Source organism: Glycine soja, chromosome 10 (genome assembly GCF_004193775.1).
Source record: "Glycine soja cultivar W05 chromosome 10, ASM419377v2, whole genome shotgun sequence".
Lineage (NCBI taxonomy): Eukaryota > Viridiplantae > Streptophyta > Magnoliopsida > Fabales > Fabaceae > Glycine > Glycine soja.
The window spans coordinates 35,892,253-35,911,970 of NC_041011.1; the positions used below are offsets into that span (position 1 = coordinate 35,892,253).

The following is a 19,718-nucleotide window of genomic DNA, read 5'->3' on the forward strand; positions in this document are numbered from 1 at the left end:
AAAGGTGAAGAAAAGTGGTAAGGAAGCCATTGAGAGCAAGAGAGAGATTCCTATCCTTTGCCCAAACTCTAGATAGCTCCCTCAACCAAATCTCTTGAGGATCCAAGCAACAAAGGAGCTTTCTGATGCTTTTAGGCTAAGCCTAAACTTTCCTATGCTTCGCCTCAAGATGGCAAAAACAAAATAAGTGAAAATTGGACTTGGAAACTTGCTTCCAAAGGATTGGCTTGATCTTCCAAATGCTATTTTTCCAAAAATCTTCAATTCTTCTTCTTTTCATACAATTAAACATTAAAAAGATAATAAATTCACAGTGGATTACAACACTAAACATATGTCTAATTACCATTAAAATTAGCATGAAATTGAACCAAACAAAATTTTAAGCTAGAAAAATGTAAGATAAATGCCAAGATAAATAAGTATACTAGTCATTTATCACTCGACTCGAACATGATTATCTTCAATGGAGGATACATGTGGCTAGACATAAAAAGATCACTATAAACTGGTGATGAGAATGAGGATTAGAGTAAAAAAAATAAGGAGAGTAGGGGTGAGTGAGGATGAGGATTGAAGATAGGAGAGTAAGGTTAAGAACTATAATGTTTCGTGAGTTGAAAACAAAAGATCATGTTAGTGAAAATATGTATTAGAAATAAACAAAAATAAGTCAAGAAATTAAATTGGATTATAATGTTAGAGCAAAAATCAGCAAGTGTTTTTAACTTCTATTCTATGGAACAAAAAAAAGAGGCTAAATATCACTTTTAGTGTATTATGTTTTAGTTTTTATTTTTATTTTGGTACATTAAGTTTTAAAATTTTTATTTTGGCCCTTTATGTTTTTAAAGTTTCATTTTGATATTTTTTAAATTTTTGTTAATAACGTTTAACAATGCTTATATTTTTTTTTAAAAAAATTAATAGAACATAGTTGTGGGGGGTGGACCACCATCTTTATTTTATTTTAAAAATTATAAAAACCTTATTCTATGACCTTGCTCCTTCCCCAAACACCAATAACTACCATCTCCTTTAACCTCAAAAACAAAAACCACCACGAACCACCATCATCATCCCGCACCAAAAACCTCTCCCTTGTACCAATCGTTGCCAACGTGCACCACCACCACCTTCACCCATTTCGCGCGCAACCTCCCTCTATAGTCAGATCCATGTGCACGAGACATCTCAGGCCAACAACATCGCACCGCACAACTCCGAGGTCACTTATGCATGCATATGCCTTTGTTGTCATAAGACAAATCAAGACCCTTAAATATTTTGAATTGATGCAATAATTACAAAGTTTAAAAATTACATCTTATATGCCATTAGACATATGCATTGTATCTGCCTTTGATAGTTAAGACGAAAGCATACAAATGCTAAGTTCTGGTAAGCTTTTAAGATTTATTAATGTTTTGTGTTTGAGATTTGTTTTGCAAAGAATGTCTTGAAACATTTTTCCTAGGATTTATCAAAGACTAAGGAAATAAGAGAATAATCAAAGACTTGAAGAACAACATTTATCTTCCTCTTAAAAGACGTGTATGCTACACCTGATGTGTGTAACACCTCAAACAAATCACACCAGAATGAGAGGGGTCCATAGGTTGTGCAGGGGTGTGACTGTACAAGTTGAGGATGACTTAAAGGAATTAATTAGTATTACCTAAACCAACAAGATGCATATACTTTTCAGTAGCCTATCACATAAGAACTCTATAATTAAGTGTGCTTGGGTTGAAGTTGTTATGTGATGGGTGACTTTCTGAGAAGTTTTCCAAAAAAACGTGTGAGTGGGGACAAAACATGTTGAAAAGTCTCGTGTTGGTTTATGGAGACAATCGTTGCTCTTGAAAACAACTAAAATGGATCGTCAAATTCTTAGAAAGGGCAACCTATAAAGGGTTCTAACCAATAAGAATGTTGAGTGAAGTATCGTAGAGTGCAAGCTGCCAAGAATAATGACTATAAATACGAAGAAAAGAATACTGTTTAGAGACAATGGACACTTTATGAAGAATGACTATAAATACGAGAAACTTTGAAGAGAAGACGTTACAAACTTGCAAACAAATATATTTGAAATCACTTTTTTGCTCTTCTTCAAGCATACTCTCTGTAAACTCTTAAGTTGTAGAAACTCACAAAACACTTTGTATATCCTAAGAGAAATGACTAAGTACTTCATTTGTATACTCTTCTTTAAGACGTTAAAACTAGTCAGTGAGCAAACCTTTACAACAAATCTTCTGATTTGTTTAAAGCTAGAAGTGATTTGGTAGAACAAAGAATACTTGGGGTGTTTTAAGCTTTGGATAAGCTTTGTTGTAATAGCCAAAAGTGACAAGAAAGAATACTTTTAACTTTGTTAAAGTTAGTGATACTCAGTGATTTTGCCAAGTATTGAATGTAGTCTTAACGATAGAGACAAACCTGTATAAAATTCTTTATGTTTGATGCTTTTTATCTCTCGTGTTTTGACCAACTAAGGGTTTGAATTTGATTTTTATTTTTTGGAAAGATTTTTGCAAAATATGCTAATATCGCGTGATTCAATTTGTTTGTGAAAATCTTTGCCATTAAGCTTTATTAAATGATAACTTTGCTTTTAGAAAACGTAAACAAATTTTTTTAAAATTACAATTCAACCATCTTCTTGTGATATTTTCCTTAACAATCGTCATCTCATTTCTCTCTAAACATTATCGCACTTTGCCACCCCAAAACCTAGATTTGCATGCACATCCTCCCCTAGTCCATCAATGCAGTGCGATCCAGGATTGTGGTCTAGCTGGGTCGAGCAACCCATGCCACGATCGACCTCCGCATTGTAAGCCACAACCACCATCCTTGTGCACCAACCATAACCAATGCGTGTGAACTTAAACTTATGTGAAACTAAAATTTGAAAGAGGGTGAAGCAAAACTCAAATATAGACTTAGAGGAGATGATTATTTTTTTGGTTTTTCATATTTTAAAAAATAAAATAAAAATAGTGACAATTTTTAGGGGTGTTCATGGGTCCAAGTCAACCCGTGAGCTAACCCAACCCAATTATATTCGGTTGAATCTTTCAGGTGTTTGGGTTAAATTCGACCAAATCCAATTAAACCCGAATATATACAGGTTGGGTAATAAATCTTGTTTTTTACCCCAACATAACCTAATCTAACCCATATCATATAATTAAATTTATTATTATATATAAATTAATTATTAAATATAAAATATATTAATTTTTAGCTGATGTAGTTAATTAAATTATTTAATGAAACCACCCTTGAGTGTTTTTAATCATTATATACTCATAAAACTTTAGAAAAAAAACAAATTAATATTCTAAAAAAAATTAATTTTTACAAAATATAAAATAATTTTAAAATATTCCAAACCAATTACCTCAACCTGATCCAAATCATTTATGATTGGTTTGAGTTGGACCAGGTACACACAAAAATAACACAAACTCAACCCATTAAATTTTGATTGAGTTGGGTAATGGGTTTAGTCAAACCCAATTTAACCCAACCCATGAAACATCCCTAACGATTTTTAACCGTTGTTATGTATTAATTATTTTAAAATTTAAAATACTGATAGAGTTAAACGTCATTAGCAAAAAACAAAAAAAGTACTAAAATAAAATTTTCAAAAACATGAATGACCAAAATAATTTTTTTTAAAGGGACCAAAATAAAACTTAATGTACCATAATGAAACAACATTAGAATATAATGAATCAAAAATGATATTTAGCCTAAAATCAAACCCACAAAGCATTAGAAATGCTTTTAAGTGACAAAAATGTTAGCTAAACAATCAATTTTGTCCTTGAAAGTGTGAGCCGTTGATAAATTTTATCTTTAAATATGCAAAAAGTATGATAAATTAGTCCAATAGACAATTTAATGATAAAATGATCCCTAAAGTTTACAATTTAATGTCAAATTAGTCCTAAAAAAATATAATTTATCGTCAAATTGATCCTAAAAAAAATACAACTTATTATCAAATTAATCTCACAAATTTAACTAGAACTAATTTGTTATATTTTTTGAACATTCAAAAATTAAATTTATAATTTTTATTTTTAAGATCAATTTATTATCACATCACCTTTTTAAAATGATTTTGTCTATTTATCTTAAAATGCCATTGAAGTATGTTTGCATCAAGATGTCCTTTTTCGTCATTTCAATCGACGCACCCAAATTAGTTCAAAACCTTCCCTCACCAGAATCCATCTCAAATCAAAAAAACGTTCCAAACGAGAGCCAAAAAAAAAACATAAAAATAAAAAGCCAAATAATAAGAAAACCCCAAAACCAAAACGAAGAGAGAGAATCAAATCTCTCTCTTTCCGATCAGATCGGACACCCTCTGTCTGAATCCCAACCCACCGCACACAATTTCTTCTTCTCAACGTTTCAATTCTCAATTTTTCAAAAACTTTTCCCGTTTTCATCAATTCGAATCTTATTGTTTTTTTGCACTGTTTTCGTTACCAAATTCTGTGATCTGTGGAATTCCTTGTGATTTTAGGGTTTGGGGTTGCTGGATTCGGGTTCATTGCGACGGTGATGGCAATTTGCGCGTTGAAGTTTTGAATTTGTGGATATTTTTTCGTTCTGAATCGTTTTTTCGTGGTTCTCTAATGGCGTCGGCTCAGGTGCTGCCAAACTCCACCGCGTCGTCGCGGAAGCAAGAGCATCTTGAAGCTGGCAAGCGCCGGGTATGGATTTTGATTTGATTTGGTTTATTATTGAGTATTGTTCTGATTATCAACTTGTTGAAGATTGGGAAAGGTGTTGTTGATTTGCTAAATGCTGCGTTTTTTATGTTATAATGTTGTGCATTTGTGCATGTGAGAGTAATGTGGGTTGTTTGGTTTGGATTATAGTTTAATTTTTGTGGTTGGACATGGATGGAATTTATTTATTTATTTGATCATATGAACAGTTTGGAGCTCTTGGATTGTTTTGCTGATTGTGTTTGGGATAGTAAATGGGAGGAAATAGTGAAAATGATTGGAGGGGAGCTGAAAGGAAGAGAAATTTTTGCGACCTTCAATTACACATTGCATGTCAGTCTTTTGTGACAGTTGAAGGCCTGGGACTTATAGTGGTGGGGGTGGGGGGGGGGGGGGTCCTGCTCTCAAGTATATGCAAGAGGGGAGCTAAACCATCTAGTTGCTACTTGAATTATGATTCGCTTGTGTGGTTATAAAGATTATAGTTTTCTTTTATGGCTGCTACCTTTTGTTTTGGATTTGGAGATAACAATGGGGAAATTTCAGAGGAGTAAACTTTTAGGGATTTAGTTGTGTTTTGATTGATGAGTAAGAGAAAAATGAAAAATCTTGGAGAGTAACTTTTTCCCCCTTTTGGGTATTTTGTTATCTTTTTTTTTTTTTTTTAAAGTTTATTAATCTGTTATGGCTTTCATCTCAGCCACACTTATGTATTTTCTTGCCTTGCCTTTATTTGGCACTTGACTACCCAATATTTTCTAGCTGGTCTGTTCGTTTGCCCATCATGTTGTTTGGCATCACATCTTTGGTTTGATTGCATGGTACAACCAAGGAAGCAGTTCACCGGATAGTAATATTGTATTGTATTATTGTAATACGGATCATTGTTTTGCTCTTGAAAAAGAGGCTTTTCATCTGTTTGAAGATCTTTTCTAGCCTATCCTACTAGAATGAAGATTCGAATCCTATACCTAGGAAAAGCGGAAAATTACTGTTTCCTTTTCCTACTTACTAAACCGATAATGAAAACATGTTCTTTAAAATAAGATTCAGTAACACCTAAATAATTCAAGCATATAATAAATTTACTATTCCCATTCGGTGAGTGATAAATTTACAAAAATATACCATGGATAGTAATAAACTTATTAATGTGTCAAACAACCAGGGACGCCATTTACTGAATAGTAATGTTGTATATTGAACATTGTTTCCTTGAAAAGTGGCTTTTCATCCAGAGTATTCAATTGCGTGCTATAGCACCACTATAGTGGTGTTGTGGGTATGGGCCGATCCATTGAACCCTGTCTCGTTGCATTTTTATGTTGTTCCTGGAGTGTTTGAATCATGGCTGCTTATTGCAACCATTGCGACCACTATTGGCTCATAGATGAAACTCCTTTCTATTTGTCCCTTGAATGGCAATGTTTGGTGTTGAGTAAGGGGGAAATCTTGGGATTTTGCCCTTTTTCATTTCATCTTACCCTATTTCCCCACTCTCTGTCCATTTGAAAGCTAAATGATGCAGGTATCTTTTCTCTTTGATGCAAGACATCTGATCTAGAGCTCCTAGTTTCATTTCTGGCCAACCCATGGCATGATGGCACTCCAATGGAGTTTCCAGCCAACCCACCTACTGTGGAACTCTGGAACATCATCCTTTGGTCTCTGTCAGTTCACATAGGGGTCTACCCACCTACTGTGGAACTCTGGAACATCATCCTTTGGTCTCTGTCTGTTCACATAGGGGTCTATGTTTTGTTTTACATTCTTTCACTGTTGTGTTTAGATTGGTAACCTTATGTAAATGTAAATTTTGTTGTGTCATAATGTCATTAATTAGACCCCAAGTTTCTGAATATTTTAAATCTCTTGGTTATAAAAATGTTCATCACTTCTATTAATCTCCTTGAATTATCAGTTAACTACATTGAGAGTTTATGGACTCTATTTGAAAAAAATGGTGTTTCTTAATTCTAATTTTTAGTTAGAGGATCTATATTGGTGTATCACTGTCATTGTGATGGTTCTGCATGATCCAGCTTCTATGTCAAGGACCAACTATCTCTTATTGGGTGAATACACATGAATGTGTTCTTTATATATATATATATATCTGACACCCTCCATTGAGCAATAACCCTTTGGGCTTGAAGTGTGTGGGCAATTCATATGTCTACCTTAACTCATGTTGAAATTTTAATGAGAAGAATCAGGTCGGGGTAACAAGAAACAAACTGTAGACTGCATGGCCATAGAGGCTTTGATACCATGTCAAGAACTATACCAAAAGCCTAAGCTCAATGTGAAGGCACACATGAATGGTTTTTATATCTAATGGATTTCTTATATTTGCTATGCAATTTGACTACTTATTGCATTATTAATTTATTTTGTATTATATCTAATTTATTTTGTGTTGTGCCACTTTGTAGTTAGTAGTTGTACTACTTTTAAAATGCCGTTTTCTCTTGTGCCTTTTTTCTGTCAATCTTAAATACTTTTTTGGGTCTTGCAGCTGGAGGAGTTTCGTAAAAAGAAAGCTGCAGAGCGGACCAAGAAGGCTGCTTCCTCTGGCCAAGTTCACAATTCTGATGATAGCTTGAATAAAAAACAATCTTCTGAAGTTGAAAATGTACGTGTTAATGAGTCAGATGGAGTTACCACGTCTGATGCTGTCGGGGGATCTGTTACTGACACTTCAACTTTGGGGATGAGGAATGATAAGAACCTGAATTTGTTTAGCCAAAGTAGTAATCAAGGGTCTTTGGCTGGTAGTACGTTTCTTACAAGAAATGATCTTAATATGTCATCTACAAGTCTGGGGGAAGCACATTCCAATATTGATGAAGGTAAGAGATATAATGCTTCTTCTGTTACCGCATCTGCTGATTTTAGTCAAAACAATGAGAGAAATAAGGTGAATGATATATATGGAATTCATGCTGTTGGTGTTGATGGGATTCCATATGTGACAACAAACCACCAAAGCGTTCCTCTATGCTCGCAAGAAAGTCAAGAGTTTGATAATCATGCGACATCTAGTCTTCATGGGGTGAATGACAACCAATCAAACAAGAGTAACAGTTCTTTGAAGGATTATGCAGTTACTGATAATTTCTCTTCGTATTTTCCTTCAAAAATCACCCCTCAGAACTCTGTTGATACTCCACTGCAAATCAAGCCAACGAATTCTAGCACTTTTGATAGTGGCTACTCACATAGTTTGCTTTCTGGAGGTAACATTGCTTTTCTTCTTTTCTTTGCTTCTGTAGTTTCAAGTTTTTGTAATTTGTTTCTTGTTTTACCATAACCCAACAATTGCATAGAGTGCTCTTTGCTGATGGAGTTGTGCATAATATATGTTGTATTGCAGGTTTCAGTGATTCTTTCAGTTCCAAGTTTAGAGAGACTGTTACTAGCTCTGATAATAATTTGCCTAGTCTTCATGGTGCAACTATGCCAAAATATGATTCCACAGGTTATGAAGCAAGAAATTCTTCTAATCATACACCAATACATTCATTGCCAACGGAATCTAGTTCTCGGAGGTCACGTCCATCTTTTCTCGATTCTCTTAATGTCACCAGACCTTCTTTGGGGTCTCCATTTCATCAATCGGAGCAAGATTCCTTGATGTCCAATTATTTAGAATCAAGCAGCAATGATATATCAGGATCTGCTTATTTCCATAAGCCGTCTGAAGAGACTAAAATTATGCCACTTTTCTCCAATTTTACAACTGCAAATGTTCATAGTTCACTTGAGCCGTTAACAACCCCTTCAGTTGTTGATAATGACAATCAAGGTGCTCTGATAACAAGCACTAGGGAAAATGGCATGGAGAAGAAGCACGATTATTACTCATCTTCACAAAATGAAGACTTCACTGCTTTAGAACAGGTGATTTCTGCTAGTTATGGTCATGACATTACTTTCTTGATGCCTGTTATATGATGTTATAGTGCCTTACTTTGTGTATGTGTTTTTGATGAATCAGTATAAAAAAATGAATTGGTTTTGATGGTTGAGTTTTGTGCTTGATTTATTAGATACAGAATTGTTTGTAGCTGTAAGAGTATTTGGTTGCTGGGGATATCTATGATATGCCAAATATGAGCTAAAATGTACCTAATTTTTAATTGGAATTGGTGAAATCTATTGATGATTTTGTGCTTAAGTTGTGAAAGGAATGTCAATAGGTTAGAACTAAGATACGTCCTTACATGAGTGTAATGTTTATGCTTGTCTAGTTTAAACCAATGGAATGTGAATATAAACTGTTCATCATATTGGCTCATCCATGTTAGCAGCAGAATATTAGTAATTAGTATGTCATTTATGGGAACTAAGATCAAAGTTAGTTCCATTTATGGATTGGGGGTAGTTAATTATTAGGAGTATATGTGATGGTAAATAAGTTGTTCTTTAATAGCGAATCTATTAGAGAACATTTCTGTATTAGAAACTGCAGGATAGCAGTTATGTGTAAAAAATAACTGCTTTAGAAAATAGTTTTATATTAGAAACTGCAGGATGGCAGCTATTTGTGGAAAATAACTGTTGGTAGTTAAGTATTAGGAGTATATATCTGATAGTAGGTTGTGTAATTAGGCAGTGTGAAGTTATTTGCTTTTTGTTGACAGAGAATACTTTCTGTAGGAGACTTTTGTCTCTTGGACAGAAAATATTGCTGTCTTGTGTTGTGTGTGATACGAGACTTTGGTCTCTGGGACAGCAAATGTATTGCTGTATGTGTGTGATTCCAGTGTTCAATATTATATTTTACTATTACTTTGTCAATTGGTGTTCTATCAGTTATGCACAAGGGATGTGATCTCACTATTTAAGGAGGGTGGGGGGTGTTGTTCTTTGATATGTCAATTGAGATTCTTTCTCTGGTTTGTGGGAGTCAAAAATATTTATTTATCAGTGCCGTGGTGTACTTACTACAATGAAAATGATATACATTGGTTGTATAAACATTGGCAGAAAATGAATATATTGTTTCTTTTCTTTTGTACTTTTTCAGTCTATCCTTTCTTCTCTTGGAAAACTTTTGTAGTCATACATTAAGCTTTGCCTGTGTTTGCTTGGCAGGTCTTTTGTATGACTCTCAATTTGCAAAAGTTTCTAATTCTAATGCGTTAAAATGAAATTTTAATATTTTTAGTTGGTATTGAAATGATTCTTATGAGAAAGCACTCATGTTGTACGCATCTTTTCCATGCCTTTTTTATATGTTAATTGCGAAAAATAAGTATGTTTTAATGGTTTATATTTTTGTCCCTCGTTTTGTTTGCTCGGCGGGTCTTTTGTATGTGATAGATACCAACTGGTAAGGGAATAAGGACTGAATTTTATTCAAAGAGACATAACAGAAATTACAAATTACACAGGAAACTGAGTAGACTAGTTAATACACAGGTTTCCCCCAAGATGTTCGAGAGCCTGGTCTCTCCCTTCCTGAAAACCCACTCAAAAACTGCCTAACCCCCCCTGCTGTTACTCTAGAATTTATTCTGCAATAACTGCTTAAGGCAAATACGTATGGTCCTAAAAACACACACATAATTTATTCTGCAATAACTGCGTAAGGCAGTTACGTATGGTCCTAAAAACACACACACCTAATTAAAATAACAACTGCTTGAAATAACTACCATAAACAACAACTGAAACAATTCAGTCCTATTAATAAATCTTAAGTCTTGGCTCTCCTCTTATAATATTTACTTATAAGAGGCCTAACAGTATGTCTCTCAACTTACACAAGTTTCTAATGTGTTAAAAATGAAATTGTAATATTTTTAGGTTGTATTGAAATGATTCTTATGCGAAAGCACTTTATGTTATACACATCTTAGTTTTTCCATGCCTTTATTATTTATGAATTGTGAAAAATAAGTATGTTATGGTTTACATTTTTCTCCTCTTTTTGCTCTGCAGCATATTGAAGATCTAACAAAAGAAAAGTTTTCTTTGCAACGTGCTCTTGAGGCTTCTCGAACGTTAGCAGAGTCACTAGCTACTGAAAATTCAACTCTGACTGATAATTATAATCAACAGGTTTGCTAATTGATTACAGTATATCACTTTGAAGAATAATCAACTTTGATACTGTTGCAGATGTTAATTTTTACCACATTGTTTTGTTATCTATTTTCCCTTTGAAACAACTTTATTAGTTATTATAATTATAATTATAAAACATGCTTTGGTGTTACAGAACATAATATGTTTATCTATTGGGCATATTATGATATTTCATGTTGAGCTATTTAATAATTAACTATGAAGAATAATCAACTTTGATACTGTTGCAGTTGTTAATTTTTACCACATTGTTTTGTTATCTATTTTCCCTTTGAAACAACTTTATTAGTTATTATAATTATAATTATAAAACATGCTTTGGTGTTACAGAACATAATATGTTTATCTATTGGGCATATTATGATATTTCATGTTGAGCTATTTAATAATTAACTACGAATAACAATAGGTTTTCAATAATAGGAGCAGTCATTGTTATTGCTATGACTATTGAAGTTAGTGGCTTTTGGGTTACTTGTATTGTACTCCTTTGATATGAGATCTAACATTTGAACATATTGGTCTGTGTGATTGTGGGTGTATAAAAGGAACTTAATTAGTGGTAGGTTACAGAAATAGTGGAAATGTCTTGCAATGCGGGTGTACTTTTTCTTAGTCATGGGTTAGTTTGTTAATTGTGTTAGTACTTTGATCTTTGTTATCTTGGCATTACTTAAAACCAGATTCTGAATTTAAATTGGTGCTTCATGTTAACTTTAGTGGTAAAATAGTTGTATGTAGTCACAATTTTTTGTTTCTATGTTTTTATAGAGAAGTGTCGTCAACCAATTAAAATCAGACATGGAAAATTTACACGAAGATATCAAAGCCCGACTGGTTTGTATCAACCCTATCTAATCCCTATCTAATAGCATAATTATTTTGGCTTTCTTGTATTCCATTATACACTCAGGCATAGTCTAGCTTTGCAAGTTCATTTGCATACTTGCTTCCATTTATATCACTAAATCATATATTGAAAATATTTATATAGATTTAATTATTATTACAATTTTGTAAAGTTATTATGTTAAAAATTCAAAAATATTATATATATCAATCGAGCTGGCACAATCTTTTGAGCTGAATATTGGTGGTTTTAAGCTTGACTAAATAAAAGAATAAGCCTCATAAAACTTGATGCAAAGATTATCAGGCATCAAATTAAGCAATGCCCACAGAGCTTGTTGAATTGGGCTTCTTATTGAGCTCATTGTGATTCCTATCCCGTTTCTTTAGTATTATATAAAGTTTATGGTTGGATTAATTGGATGACACTTTGTATCATTTTTGTCTGGAATATTTATAATATATTTTAGTACACACAATAACTGTTTTCACTCTTTTAAAGCCCATCAATTTCAATTGATATCCTTGGTTTCTTGAAATGGTGTGCTACTGAGAGGATCATTTGGCTGACCACACTTTTTAAGAAAGGTGCTAAAACAACAAAATTTGTTCGTGATCATCAAGATCCTTTTATACAATCTTTCCACAATGGGAGTTGTCTTCCATAGTCTTTTTCTTTTGTGTTGTTCCATTATCCGGAAAATGTTGATATCGGGTTCCCATATCAATGATTTTTTCTCAGTGTGTTCTTCCAGACATCTAAGATTGTCATGGTCCTGTTTTTGAACTAGAGTTTTTAGTGCATTAAGCCGTGTGTGGTAGAAGTTAAACTTCTACCACATTTATTGTTGATTGTCTTTGGTTGAAAATAGACTGGTTTCATATGAACAGGTTGAGCTTGAGGCTATCAAGAGTGAATATACAAATGCACAACTAGAATGTAATGCAGCTGATGAGCGTGCTAAGTTATTGGCATCTGAAGTAATTGGTTTAGAGGAGAAGGTACTGACTGAATTTTCTTGGTATGTTTTGCCATTTGTATTTTTGAGGATAAAATATAATTTTTCCCATTTTTTATCTGAAATCAAGTTGGTAACTGAAACTTAAGTTGAATGTTTTTTCTCTTCATCACGTTGAGTCATTTTTTGACATTTAATCAACTACTCTAAATCATCTGAAATTAATTGACATATTAGTTTAATTCAAAACGGAGTTACTCTTTTAAAGTCACCATTAGCTCTCTTAAAGTTACTCTTGGAGTAACTTGATCCATCCCCTCTCTCTCTCTCTCTCTCTCTCTCTCTCTCTATATATATATATATATATATATATATATATATATTATAATTAAACTTTAAAAGTTATATCTCACAATAATTTTGAAGATTATTTTAGTGTTTTGCTATCTACATCTGTTCTGCTCTTATATGTATTACTTTCATTAGTATTATTCTTTGAATACAATTTTATATTAGTGGTTGGATCTTGTTTATGTGTCATGAACTCATGTTCTATATATGAATGTTAGAGAATAGAGCCTCCACCAAAAAAGTGAAATCTTTTAGGAGAATTGGTATTTGATTTATTAATAAAGCCCTGAAAGGTTTACTTGTTTAAAAAAATATTTTCATATGCATATTTTGACATGTACAGAATTATGGGATGTCCATCCCACATAAACACAGGGCTGCAAATGTTAGTATTCCAAGCTTGAACTCATTTAGGTAGATTTTGCATATAGATTTGGGAAATATATTACATTATAGCTTTAATTTGTCGTTGTGTTCAACAAACATGACAGGCACTGAGACTAAGATCCAGTGAACTAAAGCTTGAGAAGCAGTTGGAAAATGCAAAAGAAGAAATTTCTTCATACAGGTATTTGAGGTTTTAAATATGCTTCAAATGAACTATAGATTGCAAGAATGTGATTTGTTGAATATTCAACCATCGTTTCTGCCTGAATTTATTTGAAGGGTATCTATGTTCAAAAGCCTGGCCTTCTATTTAATCTTGCAGGTGGACTTGCAATTGAAAGTTTTTGTGTTAATGTACTTTTTTTCTTGAATGAAACTCTGGTTGCTAATATCTAAATTTGATGGTAATTTGTCTTATCTCAGAATATTTGAAATCGTTGAACAGAGTTGAAAGCATAGAATTAGGGGGGAAAATGAAATAAATTTGAGGTCTTGGTGAAGAGTTGAAGAGCTGTGATGATGTTTGAGCCAAAAAATGAAAAGAAAAAACAAGTGATGCCATCCCTTATCCTTTGGTGTCTGCCCTAGCCTCTAAGAAGCTTCTTCATACCCTACCTTTCATGCATGGTTGGTTAATTGGTGTTGAGCAGAGTTGCTTAAGTGGAATTTATTTCAGAACTAACTTTGAAAATAATTGGTCCTGCCTTTTTTCCCTCCCATGCGTTTCTTTCTTGTATGAAGATTTCTTTTCCTTGAAGTTCTTACCTGCTTACTTTTCCCAATAAAATATTAAAATTTCTTGTTGTATGGAGAGAATTTCATAAAACTATTTTTGAAACAATGAGCTCTATGTTTGGGAATATTCACCACATATATTTTGATGATTGGGACATTAACACTTGAAATTACCTTTCACTTTTTTTTTGGGCAGAATCACCCTAATCCAATGTTTAGTTGGGCAGCCAGACATGACAGCTTGTATTCTATTACTTTTTCTGAACCTTTGCAATTACTTTGGGATTGATATTCTAACAATCTGGTTAAAAAAACTGCATTTTTTTAATTTAAATAAAATTTTGCCTCAATTCTGACGGAATTTGATCTTCTGTCAGCTCTTCATCTCCCTTCTTTGATGGTTCTCGGGAATTTTAATATATTTTATTCTGGGGTATATCAAAATAACTTTTCATAATAAATATTGCAGAAAGAAAATGTCTAGCCTAGACAAAGACCGCCATGATTTGCAGTCAACCATCGAGGCTCTTCAAGAGGGTAATCAGACTACTTTATTTTCTTTCTGCATTTTGATTCACATAGATTTTAATGTTTCATTCGGAGTTGCAACTTTTACTTATTATTGGGTATTGGCCTGCTGATTAGCCAATGTTTATTGAGGCGGTAAGGTTGGTGCCTATACTTATTTGAAGCTTATAGAAGTTAAAAAGGGGTAAGGCTTTGTTGTTGTTGTATAAAAAAAGGGGATATTAACTAGCAATCGGAATAAGAAATAGAAAATAAAGTGTTTTTGGATTGTTAGTTTTCTTCCATCCTGTTTCTTGTCATCTCAAATTTATTCCTGATTTAAAATGCTCTAGTTTGTAAAAGTGCTTACAGGAATAATCCTATATGATGCTTCTCTCTCTCTCTCTCTCTCTCTCTCTATATATATATATATATATATATATATATATATATATATATATTGATTTTCCAAATACGAATTTCGAGTACTCTGCTTCTAGTCCTCAAGTTTTATATTATTGAGACAAATGTTACATGTTCAGGGACACATTAATATTGTCAGGCTTACTTTGGTGGTTGATACTTTATTGTACTAAAAAGTCTGTTTGTGCATAGTAACTTTGTTTTAACTTTTTGTTATTGTCAAGTCTGATATCCACAACTCTATATGCACTCTTTTGTTTTATCTAATAGTTTTTTTTGAAACAAAAGTATTATCTTTTGCATGAAAATGTAAACGTTTATATTATCTTTTGCATGAAAGTGTAAATGTTTGTCTGCTATGATATTTTCAGCACTTAAATTGTTAATGATTTTTTTGCATTTATTGTTTTTTCTGGTTTGTGGAAAACTATCATTATACATACTGCATAATCAATTTGATATTTATGAGTTTTGACTGTTTCACTATTTTATGGATATATAGAGTTAAGTGGATTTCTTTGTTGGTCCATTTCTTTTTATCAGTGGATATCATATAATTAAATCATTTTGTTCTCTTTTACTTTTTATTTTCCTTATGAAGTGAAATATTGGAGATATGCTAAAAAATCGTAGTTAACTGTTCTTCATGACCAATAAATATGAAACAAATTTTGGCTAATCTTTCAAAATTGCAAGCAAATTTTGTTTGAATTGAGTAAAATCGTATGAACTCAGAAATCAATGTTTTTTCTTTGCCATTGCACTGATACAGAAAAGAAGATGTTGCTTTCTAAGCTGCGAAAGGCTTCAGGAATTGGAAAGTCTATTGAGAATCAAACAAGTAAAAGGGATGTTTCTACATCTACGGAGGATTTAGGTTTGTTTGCCTCAATTAGCTCTATTACTTTGTCTGCTCTGGTATTCTTCATGGTTTTTCAATTTATATATGCTGTGTATTTGGTTTCAATTGAGCAAGTTTGCATATTAATCTTGCAAGTCAAGCCTTTTTCTTTTTATTCCTTTATTCTAAATGGGAATAAGAGAATGAAATGCTTCTATTGAGTGTCCACTAACAAAATATGCTTAAAACAGAAAAAGAAAAGAAAGAAAATGACAAGTCTATGAAGTAGTTATGCGATGCCTAGCTTAGGTTCATTTTATTTTATTATATTCTTTCATATTTATTATTGCAAGAATGTCTTGTGTAAATAACCAACATCTGGTATCATATCTTTTCAGCATATACAAACTTGTATTCTTTCTGAAATCTTTATAACCAATATAAATTTGGTGGTATTTTTCCTTAGTTGGTTTAGGTCACATGATGTAAATAAATTTTTTGGATCATATGTTGTTCTCTTCATTCAAGGATTTTGATTCTCTCATGACTGGCAAATGATACGTGATTAAACTAGTTGCTATTACTTTTAGTATTTTACTGGTTTAGTATCTAGTTATATTCATATATCTATATGTAATGCAGCAAGCGAAGATCCTGCTTCTAACTCTTCCAACCCAGAAATCAATGATAATGCTGCTGAGGCCTCTAGTTTGTCCTCAGTTACTGAAACTAGACACTCATCTTTTGGAGTTTCTCCTGTGAATATTCCTCACGATCAGATGAGAATGATTGAGAACATTAATGCACTTATTTCTGAGGTAGGATTTGGTCTGTTGATAATTCAGTGGGTAATACATACCCCATCTCTTGTTGCTTATTAGTTATTTGGAAAATTTCTTTTGTCACCCATCCTGCTTCCATGTTTTATTAGAGTAGTGTGAAATTGTTCATTGTTGTCAAACAAGCCCTCATATTCACCTGTCTACCTTTTTTATGTGTAGCTGGCATTGGAGAAAGAAGAATTGATAAAAGCCTTGACATCTGAATCATCTGAGTGTTCTAGGATGAAGGTAATTCAATTAGAATGCAATTATGAGTCAAGGAGCATTTGCTTTCTGATTCTCTACTCTATAGTTTTAGGCATAACTTGCTATTGTTTATACGACCATAGAAAGAGCACTTTGAAAAAAAAATGCAGTGTTACATCTATTTTTGCCATGATGTCAAATTTTTTCCGTTTTGAGAATTATTTTTTCTTTGAAAAAGGTTTCTTAAAATTTGCCTTTAGAAAGAAACAATGTTGTCTAAAATATTAGAACTTGTTTTGTCCTATATAGTTAAATCAACAAGACCTACATTTTAGTTAAAAATAATACTTATGATTATAGGTTTCAGAATGGTTATGATTACCTGGGCTAATAATAAATGGGTGGAATGCGACTTCCTGAATACTAAATACTATTATTTCCAACATTTGTTAATGGGTAAAATATGTATTTAATTCCTCTATATTACTTCATTTAATTTTGGTTCTTCAATTTTTTGTTGGTTTTGGACATTTGGTCCTTGCAAATTTTAAACTTTTTTAAAACAATCCTTGCCAGTTGTCATTACTTAACAACTACTCGATATAATGTTACCATGTCACATGCCATGCCAAAATAGTTGGAGATGTGGTATAACTCAATGCATGATACATCACTATTAAGTGGTTGTGGTTATAGGAACCATATTAAAAAATTTGTGAGAACCAAAACCAACAAATTCTTTTTAAGGACTAAATATTTAATGGTTTCTTAATTTTGTTGTTTCGTAATTTATTTATTTCTTCTTTTGCTTTTTCGTTATATCCTTAATTTTTCCCGTTATAGTAAGTAGCCTTATTGTATCAGTGGGGTTGGGTTTTGTACATATCTTTCTAAACTTGATCTAATTATTTGTATGAACTACATATTTGTGTTTTGCATTTTACACCCTGTATCTATCTCATATCCAAGTCCGTGAGTCTTTAGGATCTTTCCTTTGTCTTTTTTATCTAAAATACTGTAAATTATTGGGAAAAAAATATTGCCAATAAGTATGTGGGGGGCATGCTGCCTCTCAAAATTCAGTTAAATTTTAGAAAATAAGTTTGTCACATTCTGGTATGTTTTGGCATTCTGATTGTATCTTAGTCTAACCATGTAATATATGCTGTTTCTTTTTCTGAATCAAGGAAATCAACATGGAGTTGTCCCGAAAGCTTGAGGTCCAGACACAAAGATTAGAGCTTTTGACTGCTCAAAGCATGGTCAATGAAAATATTTCTGCAAAGCAACCAGATTCTCGTGCTATGTATGAGAACACCTCATATGCAGATGAGGGTGATGAGGTAACCTATGATCAGTTTTACTTTAGTTTGGTTACGTGAACTTGTTGTTGTCTTGCATGTCTAGTACACATCATTTATACACCCTCATGGTGTTTTAAAGTCTTGATGATCAATCCCAGCCTACTATTTTGTAATTGAAAGCTTCACTACTTGAGGAGTGCAAGTATCTTGAAAAACATTAGACCTAGAATATATTGTTAGGGTGGAAGTAGTTTGTCTGTTATGAAAACCTGTGAAGTAGTAATGATTGTTCAGATTATAAGGATTAGAAAACTTGAAAGTGAAAAAAAAGGATTTTATATCTCTTTTTCTGGTACCAGGTTGTGGAAAGGGTGTTGGGATGGATTATGAAGCTCTTTCCTGGTGGACCTTCAAGACGGAGAACCAGCAAACTTCTTTGATTGGATTTACATTAGACTTGTATTTGTTGTCACCAAAGTCTTACTCAACTGTTAGGAAGGATCATGAAGCTGTTCCCCAGTATGCCACTAAGGTCAAGAATCAGAACATTTCAATCCCAGATCCACGAGTAACATGTCGACAAAAGTCTACTGAGTTGCTTTTTGTTCTTGTAACCTCCTCAACACACTGGAGGTCGTAATCTGTAAATTTTGAGTGAATTATACAACAAATTCTTGAAAAGAAATGGCTTTCTCTTCTGAGCTGCTGCTCATTGATCGGTGAATCAGGCTGCAATTATTTTGGAAGATGGCAATAAAATCTGTTCTTCGGTTTTATCTCTTTGATTTAATTCCAAATTTTGTGGGATAATAGTTGACTATGAAAGAGACTGTACCAAGAAGCATAGTGGGAGAGTCAGAGATCAGTTGTTAGAGATAAGTATGAGATGTGAGAACATTTGTTGAATGTATATTGCTAGAGGGAAGTGCAGAAGATGATTATATTGATATATAATTGGAGTATCTATTTTTAAGTGCTTCAGCTTCAAATGACTTGTGAACATTATATTTGCTTAGTATATAGTGAAAACAACACTTACCAGTTACTTTAACAAAGATTAAAAATGTCAAACAAAATTAAGTTAACAGTTAGGCACTCAGTTCCGATGATTCTTAACGGAAGGTTCCTGATATCCAATTAACCTAAATAATAAACCACAACTGAGGCAGACAAACCTAAATCCTATATAGATATTGAAGCTTATGTATAACATTTTGATTTGATTCTCTGTAGTCTTTCCAATTCACGAAATGCTAATATGTTATGTATCAGTGAGATGACAGAATGAGCTTGAGTGCCCGAGAATATTCGATTCAATTCAAATAAAATTTGTTCACCCACAGCAAATGGTTAACTAACATATTTTGTGGTAATTTTTCTCTTCTAATAAAGGTATTTTTTCGAAAATGAACAAAACAATATATAATCTAAAGATTAATTTTTCATTTAAAATCTACTAATGCTTAATATTTTTT

At 32.7% G+C, this 19,718-nt stretch overlaps 1 protein-coding gene across 1 annotated transcript; it reads left to right on the forward strand.

The window, feature by feature from the left end:
* Positions 1–4,265: 4,265 nt before the first annotated feature.
* On the forward strand, positions 4,266–19,232 carry LOC114372595 (protein BLISTER-like). Its single transcript, XM_028330245.1, has 13 exons — positions 4,266–4,745; positions 7,282–8,002; positions 8,140–8,666; positions 10,713–10,832; positions 11,631–11,696; positions 12,600–12,710; positions 13,510–13,586; positions 14,610–14,677; positions 15,843–15,947; positions 16,554–16,729; positions 16,913–16,981; positions 18,127–18,282; positions 18,603–19,232. Exons 1-13 carry the CDS (start codon positions 4,668–4,670, stop codon positions 18,681–18,683), a joined length of 2,355 nt encoding a protein of 784 aa, XP_028186046.1. The 5' UTR covers positions 4,266–4,667; the 3' UTR covers positions 18,684–19,232.
* The last annotated feature ends 486 nt before the right edge of the window (positions 19,233–19,718 follow it).

Coding starts and splice junctions, on each gene's coding strand:
- LOC114372595 (XM_028330245.1), top strand. CDS start 4,668: ATGGCGTCGGCTCAGGTGCTGCCAAACTCCACCGCGTCGTCGCGGAAG. Junction 8,003..8,139: donor ACATAGTTTGCTTTCTGGAG/GTAACATTGCTT, acceptor GTTGTATTGCAG/GTTTCAGTGATTCTTTCAGT. Junction 16,982..18,126: donor CTGAGTGTTCTAGGATGAAG/GTAATTCAATTA, acceptor TTCTGAATCAAG/GAAATCAACATGGAGTTGTC.